Source organism: Ochotona curzoniae, unplaced genomic scaffold, assembly GCF_017591425.1.
Source record: "Ochotona curzoniae isolate NIBS_2020 unplaced genomic scaffold, NIBS_Ocur_1.0 scaffold_4506, whole genome shotgun sequence".
In the NCBI taxonomy this organism is placed as follows: Eukaryota; Metazoa; Chordata; class Mammalia; order Lagomorpha; family Ochotonidae; genus Ochotona; species Ochotona curzoniae.
The window spans coordinates 26,778,215-26,803,529 of NW_024467119.1; the positions used below are offsets into that span (position 1 = coordinate 26,778,215).

Sequence of the window (25,315 nt, forward strand, 5' to 3'; positions counted from 1 at the left end):
CCTGGCTCATCATTGTTTACTTCTTGCATTTCTGAAGGTTTTCTTTGAAAGAACAACCCGTCCTTTCACTTAACTTATGTGGTACTCTCTTAATTTGGCAATTCTAAATTTCCATGAAAGGAATATGGTAAACCAAGATCACAGCTTTAGATCAAACAGCAGAGATTTTAGCTGTTTGTCCTGGGTCAAGCATATGAAAGCAGAGTAAGAGTCAGATGGTAGAAATATATAAATATATACATAATGACTAAATACATGAGTATTTAGGCCAAAGGGAAGGTGAGCATGAAGACCAACATAGTAACAGGTATACAGTTAAACACATCTACAAATACATATGTGTAAGCTGGCTTGTTTATATATGGCTGCCTTTATCATCAAATAATATGTAATATCAATTATACTGTTTTATTTTTGTGTCAACAATTGTAGGATCTAAGACAACTCTGTTATGCAGCTAATTGGCTTTCAACTTTTGGTCTGCTAATATGTTTTTACCCATATTTGGAAATATTCAACCATCTGAATATCTATAAAAAATTCAAAATTAAAATGATATTCTATTACCAGAGGTTATTTGAAATTTAACTAGAAACTTTTTGTTTTAAAAAATAATTCACTGATATGTGTATTTTAATGAAAAAAGAAGAAGACTGAATAAGAGAGTGAAGATATTAAATGCATTTTAGCAAATCAGGCTGATTCTGTAATGCTTAATTATTGGATCTGTTTACATTTTTCATATGAACATTTCCATAAGTATGTAGCTTAGTCAAACAGCTTTTGGTTTATGACTGCCTGCAGAGTATTGAATTTAAAATCTTAAGAACAAAAGATATCTCCCGATAACATAAAATATCCAGATATCTTATGTTGGGTGAAAATATTCTATATAGTTTTTTTAACTAAAGATGTATTACAAAGGTGATGGGAAGTCAGTCCAATTTCTCTAACAAGATCAACACGAAAAATAATACAGGAGTCATGAGCTGTGATAGCAGTCTCTCTTCACCTGCTGAGGGAGGGAAATCTTTGTTGGGTTCCATCTACATCTTCTTCAAGGCTCAAGAGGTTCTTGCTTTGTGTAATTTTTACCATGTAAGAATGTATTCTTCACTTGTATCAGGTTAAGCAGAAAGAAATACAGTATAAGGATTTTAGGTGGTTCATGGATTTCAGAATGGCTGCAGGACCAGTCAAGAACCGGGCTGGACAAGGCACAAGCAAGTGCCAAAAGAAAGGAATAAGCCTGGACTTTGCTACCCCAGGACACCTGTTACCATAGCCATTAACCATAGCCACCACTCCAACTGTGCTGTTGCTTTGAATCTATTTTTTGAAATGAAGAAATCTTTAGCAGTTCCATCAGACTGGACATGCTTAGATCAATTGTATATTTTATTTCACAGAAGGTAGGGAGAACAGAATCTTTCTTGTCTCCACTTGAGTAAAAGAGTTCGCACCCTACTCCCTACCAACTTTGACATTCTTCACAAAATCAATGATTATTTTCTTTGTTCTTGGTCTGCAAAGATTACAGAGGCATGGTGGTTTGCATGATAAGATTATGAAGTCATAGTCTTTGCTTATGCATCAGGCAAAGGCACATACTTTGCTTGCTCAAAGTTTGGGTTTTGTTTGACGTTTTTCGTAATTCACCTTTATGATGGCTGTTTAATGCTGTATATAGCTCCCTAAGCCTATACAACCTGGACATTGTTTTTGTCTGCCTGAGAATAGAACAAGATGTCTTAACTTTTTCGTACTTATTTTTTGGGGGTGGGTGGGAGGTAGGAAGTGTGTGTGTGTGTGTGTGTGTGTGTGAGAGAGAGAGAGAGAAAGAGAGCAGGCGAGTAAGGTGAGCACATTTTCCCTTGCTGGTTTGCTAGCTGGAACCAGGAGCCAGGAACTCAGCTGAATTCTATCACACGGGTGGCAAGGACCCAGAGACTTGAGCCATTGCCTGCTGCCTTTCAGTATCTTCATGAATGGGATATCAGAAGCTAAATCAGGACTAGGACCCAGGCGCTCTGCTCCAGGATGCAGGTATCCCAAGTGGTGATGGGTGAAAGCATCCACTCTCTAAGAACGTCTGTGATGGGAAAGACGTTCTTGCTTCTTGGGGTGATGCTCAAAACAATAGTGAAGCTTATTCTAAAAAGAATAAAATATGTGCTTATATGCACATGGTCCCTACATTTCCAGGAAAAGAAATTAAAAGGAAATTAGGTATTATAGTCAATTTATAGAATTCAGCAATTAAGAACTGGTAACAGAATTATTTAAGAGACTTTTAAGAGAGTGTAACAATAAAAAAAGTCGCTTTGTCTTCATTTTTGATAATTAACATTTTTTTCCTTGATTTATTATTTACTGGGACAGGAGAGTTGAATTATTATCCAGTCTTTATGAATTTATCTTTTTTTTCTCCCTGTAGTTAAGTCCACTTTGTTTTATATGTAAAAGCTATTTTAATTGATACATAGATATGTGACATATCCTCTTATCATTTTTTTCCTACATGTAGTACAGTTGATTCATTTAACATGTTTGCATTCCACTAAAACATCAGTAAAGAAGTAATAAAAAGATTGTGCTTTTCACAAAGGTTTTTCTTCTAAGAGTAAAATCATGGTTCAAACACTAACAATAAATAACCGTTTACTGGTTCATCTCCTGTCTGGATGCTTTTGAGGGAAATTATCTGAAAATGATGAATATGTAGAAGCCACTAAAGCTTCGTACTTGTGTGGAAAGTTTTGTCAAAAGAACAGGTAATATTAGGAAGGCGTGTTAGTATAGGATTATGGATCTGAAGAGTAACTATTGGGCTAAGAGAGATGAGACAAATGCCAGTGTAGAGAACAACTTGTGTATTGGAGCCTAAATTGCATTACTCTGTTTATCTGAATGGAGATGGATAATGGCAGCCCTGACTCGTCATTCACTGAATGGTTCGTAAGGACTCACTTCTGTTGTTTGTCGTAGAGTGACACGTTATGCGGTGAGAAACGTGGCAAATCATCCTGGGTAAACTGCTCTATTCATCTTTTCTGCCACTTCTCGTTAAATTGGCTTATGATGACAGTTCAGATAAAACTTCTGTGTTCTTCAAGTTCCTTACATTTATGTGGCGCAAACAAAAATATTTTGTGAGAAACAATGGCATCTGTTCTACAGTAGCAGATTGAGGGCAATGCACTGCTGCCAACGTTCTTCATCAATTGCCACCAGGTACATAGTACAGATTCTTCAGCAGCTTTTTCTAAGACACCAGCCTGCAGTTTATGACACATCCATATTCTTTGAATGCCAGCTACCAACGGAACTCACCCATTTTTCTCTCCTACTATATCCGCATATTGTTATAGTAATTATTTACTTAAGTAAGTTACAGGTCTAACTTTTCTGCTATTGAAGTGCATGATGGCATTATAAGTATAGACAAAGCTAGAAAATCTAGTATCATATCCTCAAAGTATATTTAACTGTTTTACCAGGAACCCTCCTTTTCTCAGAAGTATGTATATATATATTGTGCCATATCTTTACTTCAAAATACACCAGTCTTTGAACATACTTGCTCCCCTATACAGCTATATAGTTTTTGTATTTTACATGAATGTTGTCTTATATTACAAAGAACATCTCTGTCCTTTGGGATTGGCTTATTTCACTGAGCATAATGATGTCCAGCTGGGACCATTTTGTAGCAAATGGTAGATTGCCATTCTTTTCTATTCCATGAAGTAGATGTACTACCATTTCTTTATCTATTCCTCTTTCGATGGGCATAGATTGTTTCTGTGTCTTCACTATTGTGGATTGTGTTGCTGTAAATTTAGGGTTGCCAGTCGCTTTCTCATAAGCGGACTCCATTTTCTTTGGATTTATTCCCAGGAGTGGGATAGCTGGATCATATGGTAGGTTAATTTTCAGTTGTCTTAGCTCTCTCCATTCTGATTTCCGTAGTGCCTGCATTAGTGTATATACCCATCCACAGTGAAGTAGGGTGCCTTTCTTCCCACATCTACACCAGCAGGTGTTGTTGTAGATATTTGAATGTAGGCCAGTCTCATTGGAATTAGGTGGAACCTCAGTGTGGTTTTTATTTGTATTTTCCTAATATCTAGGGAGCCTGAGCATTTTTTCATGTCTCTTAGCCATTTGAAATTGTTCTTTTGAGAAATGCCTGCACATTTCCTTCACCATTTCCTTGATTTTTTTTTTTTTGCTATGGTTGAGTTTCTGAAGGTATTTGCAGATCCTAGGTATTAGCCCGCATGCGTTCTTCAGTGTTTAGAGATTTTGTCCCATTCTATTGGTTGCTTCGTTGTTTTTTCTTTTTGATCATTTCCTTTGTCGTACAGAGACTTCTCAGTTTGATGTAGTTCTATTTGCCTACTTTGGATTTGACTGTCTAGATTTTTGATGAATTTTTAAGATTTATTTTATTTTTATTGAAAAGTCAGATTTACAGGGAGGAAAGACAGAGAAAGATCTTCCATTTGCTGGCTGACTCCCCAAGTGGCCCTAACTATCCGAAGCCAGGAGCCAGGAGCCTCCCCTGGGTCTTCCACATAGGTGCAAGTTCCCAAGGTTTTAGGGCATCCTATTCTGAGCCCCATCCTCGAACCCAGGCCACAGAGACCTGGATGGAAAATGGAGCAACCAGGACTAAACTGGCACCCACATAGGATCTCAGCACATGTAATGCAATGATTCAGCCACTAGGCTGTCCTACTGTGTTCTTTTGGTGATTTTGTAAGAAGTATTTACCAATGGCTATATCTTCCAGAGTGCTTCCTATATTTTCCTATAATAGTTTGATGATTTCCAGGTGCAGATTTAGGTCCTTGATCCATTTAGAACTGATTTTTGTACAAAATAACACATGGGGATCCTGCTTCTTGTCTCTGAGGGTTACTATCCAGTTGCCCCAAAAGCTTCTGTTGAAGAGACGAAACATTTGCCCTGGGTTATTTCAGTTCTCTTGTCAGTCAGTTGTCTGTACACATGTGGGTTCCATTCTGTTTTTCTATTCTGTTCCATTGAGCTTATTCTCTATTTTTTGTACCAGTACTAGACTGTTTTGATGACCACTGCCCTGTACTATGTCTTGAGACCTGGAATTGTGATTCCTCCAACTTTAATTTTAGCTTTTACTAAATAACAAGATAGCTTTTACTCCTAATGGTCTCTTGTGTTTCCAGATTATTTTTGTATTATCTTTCTATCTCTTAGAATAGTTTTGCTGAGATTTTGATTGGGATCACATTGAATACATATGTTACTTTTGGTAATATTGACTTTTTGGTGCTATTAATTCTACTGATCTAGGAACATGGCGAATTTCTCCATCTTTTATTGCCTTTTATATCTTTTTAAATGATTTGTGATTTTTGTCATAGAGTTCTTTCACATCGTTGGCTAAGTTTATTCCAAAGTAGTTAAGGTTCTTTGTTATTTTAAAAGGGACTAATCTTGTCTCAGCCCTGAAGTTCTGTGTATACTGTCACCATTGATTTATGTTCATTGATTTTGTGTCCTATTACCTTGCCAGGCTCTCTTATATTTTCCAATAGTCTCTTGATTGAGTCTTGATTCTTCTTTGTATATAATCATGTCATCTGTGAAAAGGGATAATTTGACTCCTTCATTTTCAATTTGAATTTCTTTAGTTTCTTTTTCTTACCTAATAGTTCTAGCAAGGGCTTCTGGTATTTCGTTGAATAACATTGGTGAAATTAGATATCCTTTTCTAGCTCCACATCTTAGTGGGAAAGCTTTCAGTCTGTTCCCATTCGGTATAATGCTGTCATTGGGTTTTTGTATATTGGCTTTGATTGTGTTGCAGAATGTTCTTTTTATGTCTATATTGTTTAGGGCTTTAGCATGATATGGTGTTGGATTTTATCAAATACCTTCTCTGCATCTGTTGAGATGATCATCTAGTTTTTGGTCTTTATTTTGTTGATGTGCTGTGTGACATTGATTTGCATATGGAAAGCCATTTTTGCATGCCAGAGATCACCCCACACTTCCTTCTCCCAGTCCAAGTGAATGATCTGTCTGATACATCGTTGAATTCTGTTGGCTGGTATTTTTTACAGAGGATTTTTGCATGTATGATCAGACATCAGTCTGTAGTTCCCTTTCCTTGTGTGTCTCTATTTGGCTTTAGTGATAAAACAATGTTGGCCTCAAAGAAAGAGTTTGGAATGATTGTCTCTTTTTCTATTATTTTGAAAAGCTTGTGGAAGATTGGGGTTAGTTCTTGAAATGTTAGAATTAAGCAGTTGGGAGGGATTAATTATGGATTCAGTCTTTGTCCTGATGCTACGTCTGTCTAGATTTCTAATTACCTCATTTTCACTGTGACTTTCATTTTAACCTTTCTGGTGCTTGAGGTTTTGCACCTTCTAGTGCATTCCATCACAGCTCAGTTCCTGTGAAAGTTAAAACCTTTGTTGCACTAATGCATGCCAGGTGTTACCACTTTTCTACCTAACACCTGTGATGATATTCCTTGCCAGACATGCTATTTAGCTTCAAAAATTCATCCTGAAGTTGGCTTCCAAGGCGTATTCCTGGCATCAAGTTTTCTAGATTGGTTTCCCTGGGAAACACTTTTTGAGCCACATGCTTTGCCAGGAAGTGCTTTTTAGCAAAGCAGCCTAAGAAGAGGTAAGGAAAGCACATGGGCAGGACTCCAGCTGCATTGCAACTTTCCTGCAGTAGGAAGTTTAGCTGATGCCATGGATTTCCATGAAGTTGGAATGACTCTGGGAGATGTCCTTATTTGAGGCTAAGACTGGGAGTGGGAGGTCTGTACCTCACATTGCAGTTACCATGTAGGAGAACAAGCTTGGCTCCAGAAGCTGCGTTTAACATGGTGCATTCCCTAAAAAAGGCCTCAGCAATGTGTTATCATGTTGCTGGCAAAATTAAGGCCTTGATTCTGAAGTGTGGTCATTGATGTCGAATCACACATCCCCTGTGAATGGGCCAATGTATCTGCCTTATTATCTAAAAATATACCAGGTTCCTGCAATTTTTGCACTGGCTTGTTTGCTGTGGAAGATAAATTGGTGTAGTAGCCGTCCATTGCGACTTTCTCTTCCTCATTTTGAATTACTGCTGTCGAATTCTGATGTACAGCGGCCAGTCGCGTTCTTGATGCCAAATGCTCAGGATTTACACCTCGGTGATCTTTCTGCTTAGTTTGACCCCAGCTCTTATCATCGCTCGATTTTGCTTCAATTTGGATTTTTCTGCATTTCTAGTCTTTTTTTTTCCCCCTTGTGAGTTTGGATACTGATTGTTTTGGCTAAGCAGCATATCACACTTGCTTGCCACTCCTGAATCTCTGGGAGCAAGCTCACAGAGCTAGCCCATATAGATTTTTGAGTTTGGGAGAACTTCTGCAAACACATTCACCAGAGAAGCATGTGATACACAGAGGAAATTATAATTGTGTAGCCTATTCAAAGTATTTGTTCAAAAGTCCCTAGTGGCTGAAGTCCTTGCCTTGCATGTGCCAGCATCCCATATGGATGCCAGTTCTAATCCCGGCAATCCTGCTTCCCATCCAGCTCTTCTCCTGTGGCCTGGAAAAGCAGTTGAGGACAACCAAAACCTTGGGACCCTGCATGCAAGACGCAGAAGAAACTCCAGGTTCCTGGCTTCGAGTCGATTCAGCTCTGGCCATTTTGGCTGCTTGGGGAGTGAATCAACAGATGAAAAATCTTCCTCTCTGTCTCTCTCCTCTTTTCTATATATCTGACTTTCCCCCCCCAAAAAAATCTTTAAAAAATGCAAATGAATTTACAGAACATAGTTAAAGGGCGCATACAGAGCCAAGAGGTTACATTAAATGAGATAAACAAAATGAGAGGTTTCCCTTGATCCAAATACCAAAGGGCTAGATGGAAATGCTATGACAAATATATTTAGTTAAAGAAATCTAGAACATGTTTACTGTTAGAAACACAATACTTGAAATGTTGAGCTAGCTTTTGTTTTTAAATTTTAAAATCTGGAATAGTACTGTTTATCCATAAAATGCAGTATTTGTAAAAATGTTGAGCTTTTTCTTTTTAAGATTTCAGGGTGCAGAGTGTGAGAAATAGACACACAAAGACAGGCAATGGTGTGAGAGTTCATGTTTGATGGTTTACTAGTGAAAAGTCCATCAAAGCCAGGACTGGTCTGGCAAGCCCAGAACTCAATCCACACGTCCCACTGTGTGCAGCAGCAACTAGCTCCTTGAGATGTCACCACTCCTCTCAGGGTCTGCATTAGCAGGAACCTGGAACCCAGAGCCAGAGCCAAGTATGAGTCCTAAGCACTCCAATGTGGCAGGGTGCCTTAAACGGCTGGCTAACTACTTGCCTCTGAACTTACATTTCTAACAATGACCATAAGTGTAATCTATTACAAGTTCTAGAAGTCTCCTTCAACTAACCAGTTAGTTGTGCGATATATGTATGAAAAGGGGGGAAGAAAATATTTCTTTTTTTTTCTCCTTTTCTACATTTAACTGTTACAATTAATGCAAAGCTGCTCATGACATCAAAGCTGTCTCCTTCCTACCTTCATCATAGCTTTGTTGTTTTCAAAATATATGCACATGATTTTTACATTCTTTTGAAATTATAGTATTTCTTTCAATCTCATGGATTATTGAATTCACAAAATGTTCATTTGTTAACACTTTTTGTGGGTGAAGCACTTGGCACAGATGGCTCTTACAATCAGTGCTCAAATACAAGCTACTTATGTAACTTTTTATTTGAGTTTATTCCTTGTTGGAAAATTTCTATGAATCATGAAAGGTCACATGTGATAATAAATGAAGTTTTATAGTATAACCTTAAAATTGCCTTTTGTTTACATTATTTTTCTTCTTTTACAATTCTTTAAAATATTTATTTTTATTGGAAATGCAGCTTCGTCGAGAGGAGAGACAAAGAGAAAGATCTTCCAACCGCTGGTTCATTTCCCAAGTGCCTAAGGTGGTCAGAGCTGAGCTAACCTAAAGCCAGGAGCCAGGATCTTTTTCTGGGTCTCCCATGTGGATCTTCGCCCAAGGCTTTGGGCCATGCTATACTAGTTTCCCAGGCCAGAAGCGGGGAGCTGGAAAGGAAATGGAACAGCTGGGATACAAACTAGCACCCATATGGGATTGTAATTGTTGCAAGGAGATGATTTTAGCCACTAGTCCATTTTGCTGGGCCCTATAAATAGTTTTATAATTGACATTTATATGTGTCATATTTAGAAATAGACTTTTTAATGCAACACAAAATATTTTAACTTGAAAACTGACTTTATGGCTGATTTTGTTAAAAGGATTGAGTTGTGATGTGAGTTTGCATGGGTTTTATCCCATATACCCTCCACTTCTCCCTCCTTTTATGTAGTATTGGCCACTGTTAAGACTACCAACACTGCTGCTAAAATCCTTCTCTGCTGATTAGTAAAATGAGGATGTTTGATTTTATGATTCATGTTGCTAGTGATGAGTTCACTTTAGAATTTAAGGGGCTTTTGTTACACAAGAAAGGATGTTTGTATTCACTGTATCTGCAAAAATGGGGTGGGAAAAAAATTTTGCCCCAAAGCAAAACTGTAAAGGAGACAGTGGGCGAGACGCTAGGTGCCCATGATATTTATTGGCAGAAAAATGAATGTGGAAGGCACAGAGGCATGTATGGATGAAAACGGAAGGAAGCTGATCTGGAGGAGGCTGGGGATGTTGGAGAGCAGAGCCTTCCACCCTGTGCAAGGGGTTGTCTTGAAGCCTTGGGAAAAGCTGTTTCCACTTCCACCCTCCTTTTCACTTATCTCTGCCATAGAGTCTAGGGTTCATTATTTTTGCAAATCATTTCCCTCTTACCCTCTTCACTCCAATTCAGTTGCTAAGTGACTAGAAGATAAAGTGACCTCTGCATGTATTCTTTTCATTATATGGTTAGCTATTTTTTTTTCCCGTATCACTTGAGGAATAGATGGGTTCATTTAAGTTCAGCACCTCACCAGGATTCAAGTTGATATTTCACCTAATTAATGGTCTTTATTGACCTAGTTATTCTGAGGATACATAATTAAAGCAGGAATACTACTTATTCAGTAGAATTAAGATTTCATTTTGCTATTTTAATTAATTGTTCCACATTCTCTTCTGTGGTTAAAGCTCATTATCATTCCATCTGTGTTAAAATATTGTTAGAATTCTGTGCTAGGAAAAATTGAAGTGGCTCAATAGAAAATTTAACTTTGGTGATTTAAACTTAAGTCTAAATACATGCATATTTTAATTTAACAAGAATATCTTAAAGGCATAAATTCTGACTTTTAAATTTTTGAGTTGTTCATTTTTATCCATTTCATTTTATCCCTGTTCAGTTTCCCCAGCCTACTACCTGGCATAAAATGAGTACTGCTAATAAAATGAATATATGTTCTCTACTGCACCAGTGTGAATTTTCTCTAGAAAATGAATATTAAGAAAGAATTTCCAGATTGTAAATATTTCTGGATAAAAATCAGAATAATTCTGTGGGCAGCATTGCATTGCTAATTTTGTCTTTGAAACTTGTAGTCAATTTTAACTTATTCTTTGTAAAGTGAGATATTGTTTACTTGTCTCTCAAGATGAGTTTATAAAACACACATAGGGTGCTTACTGTGGACAAGGTCTTATTATCCATGTTTTTTTAAAAATAGTTATTTATTTTTATTGGAAAGGCAGACATACAGAGAGGACAGAGAAGAATATCTTTTGTCCATTGATTCATTCCTCAAGTGGCTGCATCATTCATAGCTGCACCAATCCAAAGCTAGGAGCTTCTTCCAGGTGCCCCACACGGGTGCAGGGTCCCAAGGCTTTGAGCTGTCCTAGACTGCTTCCCCAGGCTACAAGCAGGGAGCTGGATGGGAAGCGGGGTTGCTGGGACGTGAACTGGCATCCATACGAAATCCTTGGCTAGGGCTTTAGCCACGAAGCTACCACACTGGGCGCACACTTTACAGATACAACTTTAGTAATATGCAATCAATAAGAACAAACACCCTATATCCTCCAGAAAATATGAACTGAGTACCTCACATATGTACACAGCTCACACCCATAAATAATTGCAGGTGTAAGCAGCCCAAGGAGTGCCCCAGGCTGAAGATCTGTTCTGTATGTAGCCCAGGGGCTGTGCTTAAGAGAAGTATGAGGAAAGATTAGGGAATAAAGAAAAGATAGAACTGAATGAAAGGAAATGGTTTGAATACTGTTGTGGGTACAAGGCTTTGTGATCTACAGTGCAACTTGAAATAGCGGCATCTGTTAAACCAATTAGAATTTAAAATCAACTCTCTCTCTCTCCATATATGTATATGTATATACATACATACATATACACACACACAAACTTTACAGATCATATGGATAGTGGAAAAAGTGTGTTAGGTTTCTTATTTCCTCATGGGCTTTTCAAGTCTGCATATTCTCATAAACTATGTATTTGAACTCAGGGATCTTACTTGATTATTTTATTGGCTAAAACAACTTACTGTCTCGATTATATTGCAATATCTGTTTGCATAATCATATTGTTTTTCATGGAGAAAATTTTGTTTTTTTGTTTATAATTCTCATGCAATTTTACTCTTTAATCCTTTCATTATTCTGGGCACTATTACACAGATACTATGAGTACACACATCTTCACATTATTCAAAGTTTAACAGGGAATACCTCCATTCTATCTATTTATATTATTCATAATATATTTTACGTGATAATTGTATATGCTTATGTAACTGTGATGTTTTGCCAAATCTGTGATGCAAAATGAGATTAATGCAATTAGTGTATCAATTCATTAAATTATAGAAAAAGTTTTAATTATAAATATTTACTTTCTTTTCAAAGTTTGCTTATTTGAAGGCACACACACAAACACACATACATGCACACACATACACATGCACACACAGCCTATCTGCAGGGTTATGCTCCACAGAAGCCTGGAGCTCATTCCAGATTTCCCACAAGAGATCGGGGCACAAGTACTTGTGTCAGCATCTGCTGACCTTCAGGAGGCATGCTAGCAGGATGCTGACTTAGAAGCAGACTCATGACTCGCACTTAGGGGCTTTGATATAGGATTTATGCAAGTTCCAAGCAGTGTCTTAACCAATGCATCCAATGCCTGCCTCCACCATTTTTTGTGGGCAAGACATCAAAATTTAATCCTTTATTTATCTTGAAAACCCAATATGTTCTTATTTAATATAGGCATTCTCCTCTGAAGCAGATTTTGCAAATTTTTCCCTCACTTCCCTCTGAAACTGTACGGTTTGACCAGAAACTCATAACCATACTACCTCCTTCCCTCACACCACCTGCAAACTCCCTACCTCTGATAAGCATAACTCTGCTCTCTAATTTCTTCAGGTTCAAGTTCTTTTGATTCTAAATGTCAGTGGCATTACATGGAATTTACTTTCTCTATCTGGATTTTTTTTTAACCTAGCATAATTTTCTCCAGATTTATTCATGTTGTGACAGGATTTCTCCCCACTCTAAGACTGAATAGTTTTTCATGTATATAAAACATTTTATCTATCCACACATTTTGTCAAACACTTGAATTTATTACTTATCCTGGCTGTTGTGCGTCATGCTGCAATGAACATTGAAGAAAGGATATCTGTGTCTCCTATTGGAAGGCAGGGAATCAAGTAATTGGGCCAAATCCACTACTTTCCCAGGTATTTTAGCAGGGAGCAGGTTATGCAGTCGAGGAGCCAAGACTTGAACAAGAGCCCAAATGGGATGCTGCTGTTACAGGTGGGGCTTAACCCACGGTGTCACAACACTTGCCCCAAACTTGGTTATGTTATTTCTTTCTGTTTTCACTACTTTTTCTTTGTATTTTATTTCTGACACTTTGATCAAGATGTGTCTTGGTGAACTATTTTTTGTATTAAATATGATTTTGACTCATGACTTTCTTATGTCTGGATGTTGTCATCTTTACTCAGATTTGAAAAATTTTCAGTCTTTCCTTTCAGCACTTTTTCTTTAGCTTATCTTCCTTGGCCTTTGATTATGTAAAATTAGTTTACTGGGTGGTGTTCAATTATTCCTTTGCCATTCCTCATTCCTTTTTAAAGATACATTCTATTTAATTGAAAGGAAGAGTTTCAGTGCAAGGGAGAGACAGTGATAGGGAAAGAGATAACATCTGTCCATTGGTTCTAGTGCACTCCACAAGTGGTCACAAAATCCAGGTTTAAGCCAGGCTGAAGTCAGGATCCTGGAGTTCTAAGTAGGTCTCTTGCAGGAATGGCAGGGCAAAAATACCTTGGACCATCTATTGCTGTTTTCCCAGTTCATTAGCAAGGAGCTGGATTTGAAGTGGAACAGCAATAACTTCAACTGTCAACCAAATAGGATGCTGATTTGCTAGACTTGAAGCTTTACCTACCATGCCACATCACCAGCCCCTTAGCAGTGTCTTAAAGCAGGCCAGGTGGGATGGCTCAGTGGCTAAATTCTTGCCTTGAAGCACTGGATTCCATATGGGTACAGGTCTGTGTCTCGGCTGCTCCACTTCCCTTCCAGCTCCCTTGTTGTGGTTTGGGAAAACAGTAGAGGACAGCCCAAAGCCTTGGGATCCTGCACTGGTGTGGGAGACTTGAATGAAGTTCCTAACTCCGGCCTTGGATCAGCCCAGGTCTGGCCATTGTGGCCACTTGGGGAATGAACCAGTGCTTGGACCTTTCTCTTTTCTCTCTGTACATCTGCCTTTCCAATAAAAATAAATTAAATCTTAAAAAAAGAAACTCACAGTATCTTAAAGTGAGCTTATTTGCGGTTCTTAGTAGAAAATGAAATTTAATTTCATTTCCTGTTTCAGCCTTCGATGTGATAATTACTGGTTTGAAGGTTTTTTTTAATGTCTCACTTGAGTTTCTGCAAATAAGCAAAGAGACTTTTGCAGAGGTGGGGAGATCTTTTGCTGCCAAGGGCCATTTGGATATTATGAGCTTCCATTTGTAGGGCGTACAAAATTAATAGCTTAAAAATTAGCCTGCTAAAGATGTACTGAGTTTCAAATCCTGTCCTTCTTGCCAAAGTCAGATGGAATCATTTTAGTGTTAGATGGTCAGTGGGCTAGGCGTTTCCCCTCTTTGTTACAGCATGCAGGAGATGAAACAAATTTTGTAAGAAACAACAATTTTGCATTCTTATACAGATGCTTGCTAGCTCTGTGATTCCTTTATAATAAGTTTGCCAGGTACTAACTGTTAAAATTATTTATAGAGAGTGAGTTGTATGCCGTTGCAATTTTAAGACTGCTAAAATTAAAACTTTTTGACATAATCTATAGTTCACTTTGTTTTCCTTGCACATATTGCATTTCAGTGACAAACTGTTGGAGCCTGGAGCTTCCCAGAACAATTTGACTCTTTTGCATTTGTGAAGTATTCTGTAGTTCAGCTGACACTCTCCATGTACAGGGTGTTTAAATATTGATCTAAGCTGTTAAAAAACATCATAGTTACATTCTTTGATGGCAACTCCTGTGCATCAGTGCAACCTAATAGATTCCCAAGTATATCCCATTTATACAGCTTGGCGTGCTACTTTGCTTAGGGTTACCATTTAGTCATACAGGCAGGTGATAAGGAGAATCTCACTATAGCACAAAACAAGGAACACAATTGTGGGGCTTTTCCTAGAAGAAGAAAAGCAATGAAAAAGCAATGAACTGCTCAAATGATTATCTCCTCTTTTAAGTACATGCAAGTCCAATGTTATACCACCATACTGACACTAATTCTATTTTAGAACAATATCAAGACAAAGTCCTGGCCGTTAAGGTTGTTTCATGAGATTATATCAAATGCTTTCTCCCATGCTTAGGGTAAGCATAACTTCCAAGAAAGTTTTATGTAATTCATTGGATTGTTAAAAGAAACTTCTGTTTTAAAGGTTACTTTGTGGAGCAAGAATGTTCTATAGTGACTTACTTATTCAGTCACAGTATTACATTTGGAGTCTTGATAATGCAGACCAGAAAGGTCAGAATGCTAGCTTTTTATAGCAAGATTATTCATTCATTAAAAATTAAAACATGTTGCTCATTGCAGGTGGGCTGGATGGTAATCTCTCCTGTGTGCTCACAGCAGCATCACTGAACTGCGACTGCCCTGCTTGCTTGCCTTTCTGAGGTCAGCTGTGCGAGGACCCTTTCAGACTTTCACTTCTGCAAACTCTGCACTCCAAATTTGTCAGCATCGGAGGTATTGAACATTCACAGGTCTGTGCGAGGAGACAGTGAAAATCCTCAGCCTTGTGCTCGAGCCTCCTGTTCTTCCCTATTCAAATTTCCCTCTGTTCTAATGAACACTGACTTGACATTAGCTATACACACATCCGAGTTTGTAAGCATGTATAAGGTCAGTCATTTGCTCGCAAAAGCTGTAATCTAGTACAGAACATATGAACAGTTGCAATAAGATGTGGTAGACTTACTAGAAGTGTGCATAACATTCTGTGAGAAGATCAAGCAAGACATCAACGGGCAACAGGGGGGTTCTGTGTAAAGCATTCTGTGAAAGAAGGGAAAAACAACGGAGCCGTGTTTTTTAAAGGAGGTGAAACTTTTGAAAACAGAAATCGAAACACCAAATAGCATCAGAAACATAAATGCTTAAGAATAAACACCCAAAAGAAAATATACCAAGTAGAATGACATTGTTCTTTACAATGTTTTATTTCTTAAACATATAGGTGCCTGCGTAAAAGAAAAATAATGGGAATGTGGTATGAGGTTTATAACGTGTAAAGTAAAACATGACAATAGGTCAAAGGATTACAGGGGAGAAGTGTACTATGCTTCAGCTACAACAGGTGGAGTACAAGTATTTGAAGCCAGAGTACTGTGAATTAAAAATGCAGATTGTAGCAGAGCAAGATCCTGCAAGGATTGTCTCCCTCACAATAAGACAGCAGTTTGAACAGACATCCAGGCCCAAAACTATTTTCACCAGAGCTAAGAGAATGAAGTAAGAGATCACAGGATTTGGTTTTGGCATAATAATGAGAACAGAGGCAATAAAGAAGACAGAAAGAAATGAATCCCCTGTGTCATCACTTCCTGAACTCCAAGCAGCTGAACACAGAGTCAACCCCGCCTGGAGAGGGGATGGATCCTCAGCATGGGGTTTGACTTGAAACTAGTAATTCTCACCTATGACCTTTGTTCCTGGCCAAACAGTGTCTGCAGACAGAGCCTCGGAACTGTATTTGCCTGGCAACCTAAAGGCTTCCATCACTAATCTTTCCCCAAATGCAAGCAGTACAGCATAGGGAAAAATTCCATCTACTAGGAAGTAGGGCAGGGAAATATACTTGTTTTGGAACTTAGTGAATTTAGTGACATACCCCTGAAATTCTAAGTGAGGAAAACGCAGACAGTCCCTATCCCCCTGGTCAGTGCCAGGGATAGTCTCTGGACCCCCCGTCTGGTGGAGACAGGCAGCCCAGGACAGAATGACTTGTATTGTCAACTGTGTCTAGCTGCAGCATCCTCAGGCCACAAGCACGCCATGCCAGCCTTGGTCCTATGCTGGTATTGCTGTCATCTGGGTGGGCCTGGGATTCCACATGTCACTCAGAATTGCAGTCATGGTTATGGTATCTCCCATTGTGACTTTCTGCTAACTCTAGCTAGTACCACACACACACACACACACACACACACGGAGAGAGAGAGAAATGAAAATTAGAATATAATTTTCTTTTGATATACTCCCAAATTCCTTTAACACATAGGGATGGGTCAGGCCAAAGTCCGAGTCTGCAGGTTTCCCCTCTGAGTGGCAGTGACCATACTACTTGGCTCATCACACCTGCTGCCTCTCAGAGGATGTGTCAGCAAGAAATTGGAATTGGTAGTGGAGCGGGGGCTTCACACAGAATGTGGGAGTCCCCCTGCAGCATCTCAACTGCTGTGCCAAATGCCTGATCATCAGTTTTTGCTTCCGTCATTTGTTTATTCTACTGCTGCAAAAACATTTTTATGAACTCTATTGTACATGTGACCTGATAGCAAAACACAGAAGAGTTTCTCTAATGTGAAAATGTTGAGTTACCGGATTGCAGGCAATGCACAACCTTTGCAAACCAACCATAACCTTTTTCTCCCTAAATTCCGTTCAGCTTTATACTTCTCACTGGCATACGTTCCTGTCTGGTTAACCAACAAGCAAATACTGAATATTATCATCCTTTTCCATTTTTCATAATTTTATGAGTATAAAATAGTATCTCATAGTGATTTTAATTCACACATATATTCATGGGTTCTTTTATATTCTGTAAAATATCTCCCTCTTTTTTTTTTTTTTTTTTTTTTTTTGCTTAGTTGTTCCCTTGGGCTCTGTCATTTTTTTTTTCTTTGCTGTTTTTTAAGAATATGTGTTTTGGATAAATTTTCAAATATATTTAATAATTTTGTGGCTTACTTACTAAACTCTAATTAGTATATGTTTTTATAAACAGACATTGTTCAATTTAATATAGTTCACTTTAACAATAACTGTGAGCAATATCCATGTTATTTATTACATATTTCTCATTCATCTGTATTTTCTTTTTTAATATTTAAAGCTCTTTCTTTCCTAAATTTTAATTTTATTAAAAAATATTTTATTTATTTGAAAGACAGAGTTACAGAGAGATACAGAAAAAGAAATAGAGAGAGATCTTTACTCGTTCATTCTCCAAATGTCTGAAATGGCTTGGGCTGGGCCGCGCTGAAGCTGGGAGTATGGAAGACCATCTGGGTTTCTGACAGGGTTGGCAGAATCCCAACCACTTGCTTGGAACATCTGCTGCTTGTCTAGGAGCATTAGGGGTCTGGATCATAAGTGGAGCAGCCACGACTTGAATGGGTGCTTATATGGAATGCTGGAGTTACAGGTAGGTAGCACATTAACCTACTATGTCTCAGCACTGGCACCTTTCTTGCATCTTCAAATAATCATAATTATTTTCTCTGTGCAATATGAGATTAGGGTTGTCAAGAACCTTGGAGAGTATTGATGTTACCAGACTTACACAATCATAAGATTTTCCTGCCACAGTTTCATGGTTTCTGGTAGAAAATCCCAAGATGCCAGATCAGATACAAAGGTTTTTATTATTCACAGCAATGATGGCAATTAGAGTATAAGTATTCATGCCAGTTCCTTTGGTCCCAGGCCTCCTAGGGTGGTACAACTAAGGTCAGGTGACTACTTCAAACACAGTAACACAGTGGGTTGAATTGTACAAAAGAAACCTTGTGCCTAGGGAGCCCAAATCTTTTATAACAGATAGTAAGCACATCTGGATTTAGACCTACACTTCATCTTTGTGGTAATCAAACTTGTGCTTTGCTCTGGAAGGAAATACTCTATTCTTCAAACCTGTTGGCTGGTTACTCAGTGCTTTTATTTGCAAGATGCACAAACAAATGCAAGAAGTCCAAAAAGAATTGTCTCCCAACATGAAGCTCCATTTTTTTCCCCCTTTTTTTTCTGACCAAGCAAGTGGCCAATTGTCTCTGCACTATTTAATGCCTGATTTCTTCTTTGGCAAGAGCTCAGCAAATGCAGCCTTAGCATCATCAGATTTCTGTGTTTTTATATGCCTGCTTTTGGGCTCTCTATTAATCAAGAGTCTCTCTTTGCAAGAATCTCATATATCTTTCCTTATGGCATGCACATAATAAATCTTAGTGTTGGTGATGCAATTTCATCTCCCATCCATCCTGCTGAGCTTCAGGAAGATCCTACATATGTCTTGTCCTTTCGTTTTCCCTTAAATTGAAAAAAAATTGCTCAGAAAGTGTAATTTCAACATCACTTTATTCAGACTTTGTGTATTGTTTCGTTTCTTCCCAAAGTTTGTTTGAAACTCCCTGTGGAGCACTCTGCTGCGAGGTCTTTATCATAACTTCCCCCCATACAAGGATCCAGCTTTGCTCCTTCTGCTCCAAGCGTGTTCTTTGGAAATGAGTGTTCTCACCCTCGGACTTCAGCAGATGGCCCTGGGACAAATAGCAGCTCATTTACTTCTCCTCATGCTTCCTTCCACATTGTTGTCAGCTTCTCAGAGTTTTTATTTTCCTCCTGGCAGCCTACCTATCCCTTCTAAATGATGCTTTGTGTATTTTGTTTAACTTCTTCGGGCGTTATGCACCAAGGGTAGTTTTGAGGAGATCTAGCCAATTACATTACCAGAAATGGAAGTCAGGTCGAAACTGATTTTAAAATAGATGAACCTCACAAAGTTGTGGTTTGCATCTACAGACATTCCATGAAGTATGCCTGATTGAATGAAATAGGTTTGGGTTTGGTATCTGTGATGGCACTGCAGTATCCCCCAAATAATCCCACACTTAATTTGGCATTACCGCTATTAGACACTTGTTTCCTGAAAACTTGACAAAATTATGAAATATTGAAAACATGCAGAAAATCATATAAGATCTTTGGATCTCCCACTAACATTAAATATAAATTAGTGCAGTGGCCAGTTTTCTTGACTTGTTTTATATTTACAATGTAGAATATATTATATTTTTCTATATCTTAACATTTTTACTGTTAATCTGCATGCCCTCTGTTGCCTTTTACACACTCATCATCATGTTTGAAAAACTTATCTATACTGATATTCTGAATTCTAACCCTTTATTCTAACCTTTATTCTGTGTAAACATCCTTTCATATGTCATTTTGAGCTTATGTTTGAGTTTTGTTTTAAACTGAAGGGTCTATACAATAGGATGTACTTCACTTTAATTAATAATTAGATACATTCATTTTCTTATACTTAATCTTCAAGATTATGGTGAAATCCTAGGAGATAGAATGTTATTATAGGTAACTGACATTGTTACTATTGAAAGTTGGCTGTCATAGAGGAAAGAACATTTTAAACTTTCTTATTTAATGTCCATAATTGGGAAAAGTACTGAAAGCTTAACAAAAGTTAAGTTCTGATAAAGGATTGTGCTGACTATATACTATATGTAACATCTTGTGAGTCATTCAAATGATGTTAAAATTTCTCCCATTAATAATGAAAAATTAGTGATTTGAGATTCGTGCTCCGTTTTCCTTGCAGGTATTTATGAGCCTCCATTTCTTATACTACTGCAGTGAACCAACCTTGGATGTGAAAATTGCCTTTTGTCAGGTGTGTGTTCCTTACAGGTAAAACAAGGTACAGTATATTCCCTTGTATTTCCATTTGCCATTCTGTTTTACGTTTATTCTTCAGTAATTTATATGTGACATTAAATGCAGTGTATGAAGTAGAAACTTAAATTTTTTATTTACTAGATGATATAAATTAGGAAAGAATGAAGACAAATATCTTTGAATGATTATGTAGTATTCACTGTGTTAAGGGTTTATTTACTAAGTTTCACTTGTACTTTCAGTTTTCAGTATGTCTTTTCAAGGTCCTGATATGGAATTTTAACCATCAAAATAGCTCAAGTTTATTTATTATTTCGCATCCTATGAAATGATGAGCCCTCACAGGGTAGTCACAATGCCTACCTATAGTAACATACAGGTGGTGCTCAGGTTTTTTTTTTTTTTTCTGATGGGCAGTATTGACCAAAAGTTAGTTGAATACACTGAACACAAAAGAAAAATTAAACCTGTTTACTTGTAAGAAACAGCAACAATGGCTGCCTGATAAGATACCTGCCTGTTCATGCTCTTATAAGCTCTGTGCTTGAGGAGCAGGCTGTGTAGGCTCCAAACTGCAGGTTGTTTACAGCAGGTAGTAAAATCAATAGTGTTCCATTTCACCCTCAAGAATTGCTTCAGTTGGGATAATAAATTATACGTTAGCTCCGTTTCTATTTCAATCAGAGAGTTTGACTTCAATTCTCTCTGTAGTGATTGCCATCGTACTCTCTCACTGAGCTGTGTTGTGAGAACGACACCTGCCCATTTCAACCAGTTATCAAAAGGAATTCTGCTGTTTCCCTTATGTTAATAATGCTTCTACAACTCTGGAATTAATAGGTATTGTTGTAGAAAAGTATGAAGGAAAACAAAGCATTGTCTTGGATGTGCTTTGTAGATCTTTATCATCTACTCTCCTGGAGAATTATTAGCGTTTCTATGGAGAAGTAAAATGTGGTGTGTGTTATGAGTGACATTTACTGATGTGCTTCACCTCCCCAACCTCTGCATGTTGGAGTGACTGAAGCCTCGGGCCTTAAGATAGCATGTTCAGTAAGACATGTTGCATCTGGGTAGCCTTGGTATGAAATTCCAAGTCTACTCTCTTAAAAAATTATTTATTTAGAAAGGCAAACAGATAAACAAGAGAAAGAAGGTGAAGAAAATGGAAAGGAAGAGAGGGAGGGAGAAGTATTTTCCATCTGCTGGTTCATTACCCAAATGGTCATCTGGATCTCCCTCAAGGGTGGAAGGGAGCCAGGCACATGGGCCACCATTTGCTGCTTTCCCAGGCACCTCCTGAGGGAGCTGGACAGGAACTGGAGCAGCTGGTACTTGAATCAACATTGAAATCTGTAGTCACAAGTGGTGGCTTAACCAGGTTTTTCCATGTCACAGGCAATAGAATCTGGCTCTGAATAGCCATCAACTTGTAACCTTGAATAACTTACACTATGTCTGTGTGATTTTTCCTTATTTATGAAAGGGAAAAAATACTGACATATTAGAAATGTTGTGAGAATTCAATGGGTTTGTACTTGAAAATTGTTAGAACATGTGAATATTAAATGAATAACCACATTTTAAATAAGTGTGCATTCACTCTAATGCGGCTCCCCCTGAGTTCTATGCTTTAAATATTATCAGTATCTGGAATACTCACATATCTCCATCCCAAATTTCTCTGTGAAACTGGAATCAAGTAACTAAGTACCCATTAGTATCTCCACTTAGTTGTCAAACAGACGTGTCAAGCCATACATATTCTGAAACCCAATTCTGATCTTCCAAAATTGTTTTCATCAACTATTCCAATTCAGTAACTGCTAATGCTCTCCTTCCAGTGAAAACAAAATGCCTGAGGTTTGGACTACAGCTCCTGTTTGATATCTCAGCACGTTTTGTTCACTGTACATTCATACTATCACCATAATTGGATGCTCGCTAGTCCTCATTATTCTCTCTGCTACCACTTGATCCTAAAAACCTTTATCTCTTAACTGGATTATTATATGCGTTCCACCTGTTGGAACATGGCTTGATCTCAGCCCATCATCTACAGGAGTGACCTTAGAAAAACAGGAATGAGATCTTATCACACCTAGATTAAAAATAAGAAAACAAAATCTTTGAGGAACCTTTTTTTTTTTAAGATTTATTTTTATTATTTTTTTTATTGGAAAGGCGGATATACAGAGAGGAGAGACAGGAAGATCTTCCATCCGATGATTCACTCCCCAAGTGAGCGCAACGGGCCAGTGCTATGCCAATCCGGAGCCAGGAGCCTCTTCCGGGTCTCCCACGCGGGTGCAGGGTCCCAAAGCTTTGGGCTGTCCTCGACTGCTTTCCCGGGCCACAGACAGGAAGCTGGAAGGGAAGTGGGCCTTTGGGATAGAACCGGCGCCCATATGGGATCCAGGGCGTGCAAGGCGAGGACCTTAACCACTTGCGCCACCGCACCGGGCCCTGAAGAACCTTTTAAAACCTTCCCATCTCCCTTGATATAAGCCATCATAAAGGTTGAAACATTTATTATTTAGCCCCATTGAAGCCTTTTATCTTAAATACTGTCTCTCTGCTGTATAAAGCATCTCCTCCTTCATCCTCTGCAGAGTCTTGTTAAAAATGTTTCCTGAGGGAGTCTTTCCTTACTGTTTTGTTTAATATATCTCCTGGATGTGTAACTTCTGAGCCCTTCCCTTTCTCCTTTCACAATCCTTTGAGTACCCACCATCCAATAGATGCTGCCGATTTTCTGTTACTTCTCTCTCCACACTGGAATGCAGCTTGCAGGAGTTTTTCCATTGTCTTACTGTAGCCATCTCGCATAGATTTTTGTTTGTGCACAACTCTTTCCAACGTGAAGTTCAATGATGGAAATCTGTCATGGTACGAGTATTTGCATTACAGAAACGAGTGAGTTCTGTAGAGAGTTCCCTTCCCAAAAAGTTATGCAACATTTACCAGGACAGTGCTGGGATGGATTTTGTGCCTACTTCATTGTTTTACTACAATAATCATGAGAGTTTGTGATATAGGGTATGCTGTCATCAAATATTTGCTTAACGAGTGAATGGTATACCTTTTGCTCATATAATCAGCGCAGCTTTGATCTTGCTCTGGTGCAAGATGAGCAGGCCTGCATTTTTAGGTTTGAAAATCTGAACCCTATCATTAGCAAGCTGTCATGTTTATGAGTCATTTCCTTAGCTTCCACTGTCCTGGGCATGTGCCATGCGCATTTGCACTTAAAGTAACCAAAACAGGTTTCAATGGAAGCAACAAATTCTGGGATTTTATATCACAATGATGAAACTATAGTTTGTAGTAACCTATTATGCACTTATGAATAACTGGAAGAGAGGAATTTGAAGATGTCAAAGCCATATTAAGGAGATAAAATGTCAAATTATTTGATCAATATACATTGCATACTCATGCATGTATTGATAGCACATTGTATCCTAGGAATAGATACCTTTTTGTATTAATGAAAAATTTAAGAGAAATGTATTTAGGGCAATGTAAATATTAATGACTGGTTTTGTATATATAATGGAATAACACACTACTCCACAAAAATGTGCAATAACAACCCGCAGAAAAATTTCACAAGCAAAAAACGTAAGTTCATGTTTTGTATATTTCAAGGTTAAATTTGAACCTCAAAAGTTTTCAATATAAGAATCTGAAAAATCTAGGTTTTTTTTCAATAATAATAATAAAAAAGGAGTTTTGTTAGTTGACCGTTATTTTAAAAATCAGATCGCAGCACGTGGATGTAGATGCAGGTTTATTTTTAAAGAGAAGGCCTAAGATGAAGCAGTTGGAGAAACAGAGCACGGACCTCCAGTGTTGGCTCTGAGTTTTCTTGCTTACTGTGAATTTCTGACACACAAAATAGGCATACATATTCTCTCTCATGAAAACGAAGACTAAAACTGTTATAGCAAGCAGAATATTTCCATTTGTGAATCAGAGCATTTTTATTTGAGACTAACATTTTCTTTTTCCTTTAGCTCTCTGCCTCATTTATTTCTCCAGCTGTTTAAAGGAAGCAGTGGATTTATTTTTAGATGCAGAATTGCCATTTGGGCTTTGCTCTCAGCCTGTGTCCTCCAGGAGCTCATCATTTCATGGGACATCTCCCAGATCTTTTCCATGCCAGTATGTTTAAGCTGATCATCTGCAGGGCCAGTGGAACCCAATTTCCTGCCGCCACTGACCATAGTCAAAGATCTTAAGTAACCTGCCAACACTTGATTAGCAGTCAAGTGTAGTTAAGAATCCAGGTCTCCTGAGTCTAGCTTTGTGTCTTTTACGTTATATTTTCAATTTTTTTGATTATTGTCTCTGGGATCACAGAAGATAGCAAGCAAAACTGCCTAAAAGTATCTAACAGTGGAAAATATGCATGTTATATGTGATCATTTTGATGTTAGTTTTAAATCAAATCATTTTAAAAACATGAGTTTTAATGACCTCTTAAAATAGCTATTTATTTTATTATTACTATTTATTTTGTTACAGTTGTTTCAAAAATCCAGTACAAGGCTTTGTGAAGACAGGTCGGTCCTGGTTGTGCTCTGGGGGCTGGGAGGTGATGTGTCCTGCTAGATTCTTGTGTTCTGGAGTGAAAGTTCATCCATATCTAGTAAACGTGCAACAGATGCCCTTTGAGTGAAACCGGGGAAAATAAATCTTAGTGTAAAAACATCAAGTAGAAATCATTTGCTAGCTTTTGGAAATCAAATCAATTCCTCAACATATTCCCACTTCACTAGTGTTTATTAATAGCCTTAAGTGTGTTTTAATTATTTGTGCTAATCACAAATCAGTATCAACCCAACATTTTTCTAGCAGTTGGCAACACATTGTTCTCTTTAAATATTTACTGATGCTTGAGTTATGAGTAATTTTAACTAATTTCCTGATTTTGAGACAGTCCGGCATGTAGAGGTTTTAAATAAATTAATCTACAAATCACAAATTCAGATAGCACTAGAAATAGAGCAAGTCTGTTAAAACTGATTTTTTCATGACTGAATCT

At 37.9% G+C, this 25,315-nt stretch overlaps 1 protein-coding gene across 2 annotated transcripts in view; it reads left to right on the forward strand.

The window, feature by feature from the left end:
• MAPK10 (mitogen-activated protein kinase 10) overlaps positions 1-25,315 on the forward strand; it is a 234,299-nt gene that overhangs the window by 104,359 nt on the left and 104,625 nt on the right. For both annotated transcript variants that reach the window (XM_040967192.1, XM_040967191.1), the window contains exon 2: positions 20,189-20,260. In XM_040967192.1, the coding sequence (XP_040823126.1) occupies positions 20,195-20,260 (66 nt within the window). In that variant the 5' untranslated portion in view covers positions 20,189-20,194. The remainder of the gene's footprint in view (positions 1-20,188; positions 20,261-25,315) is intronic.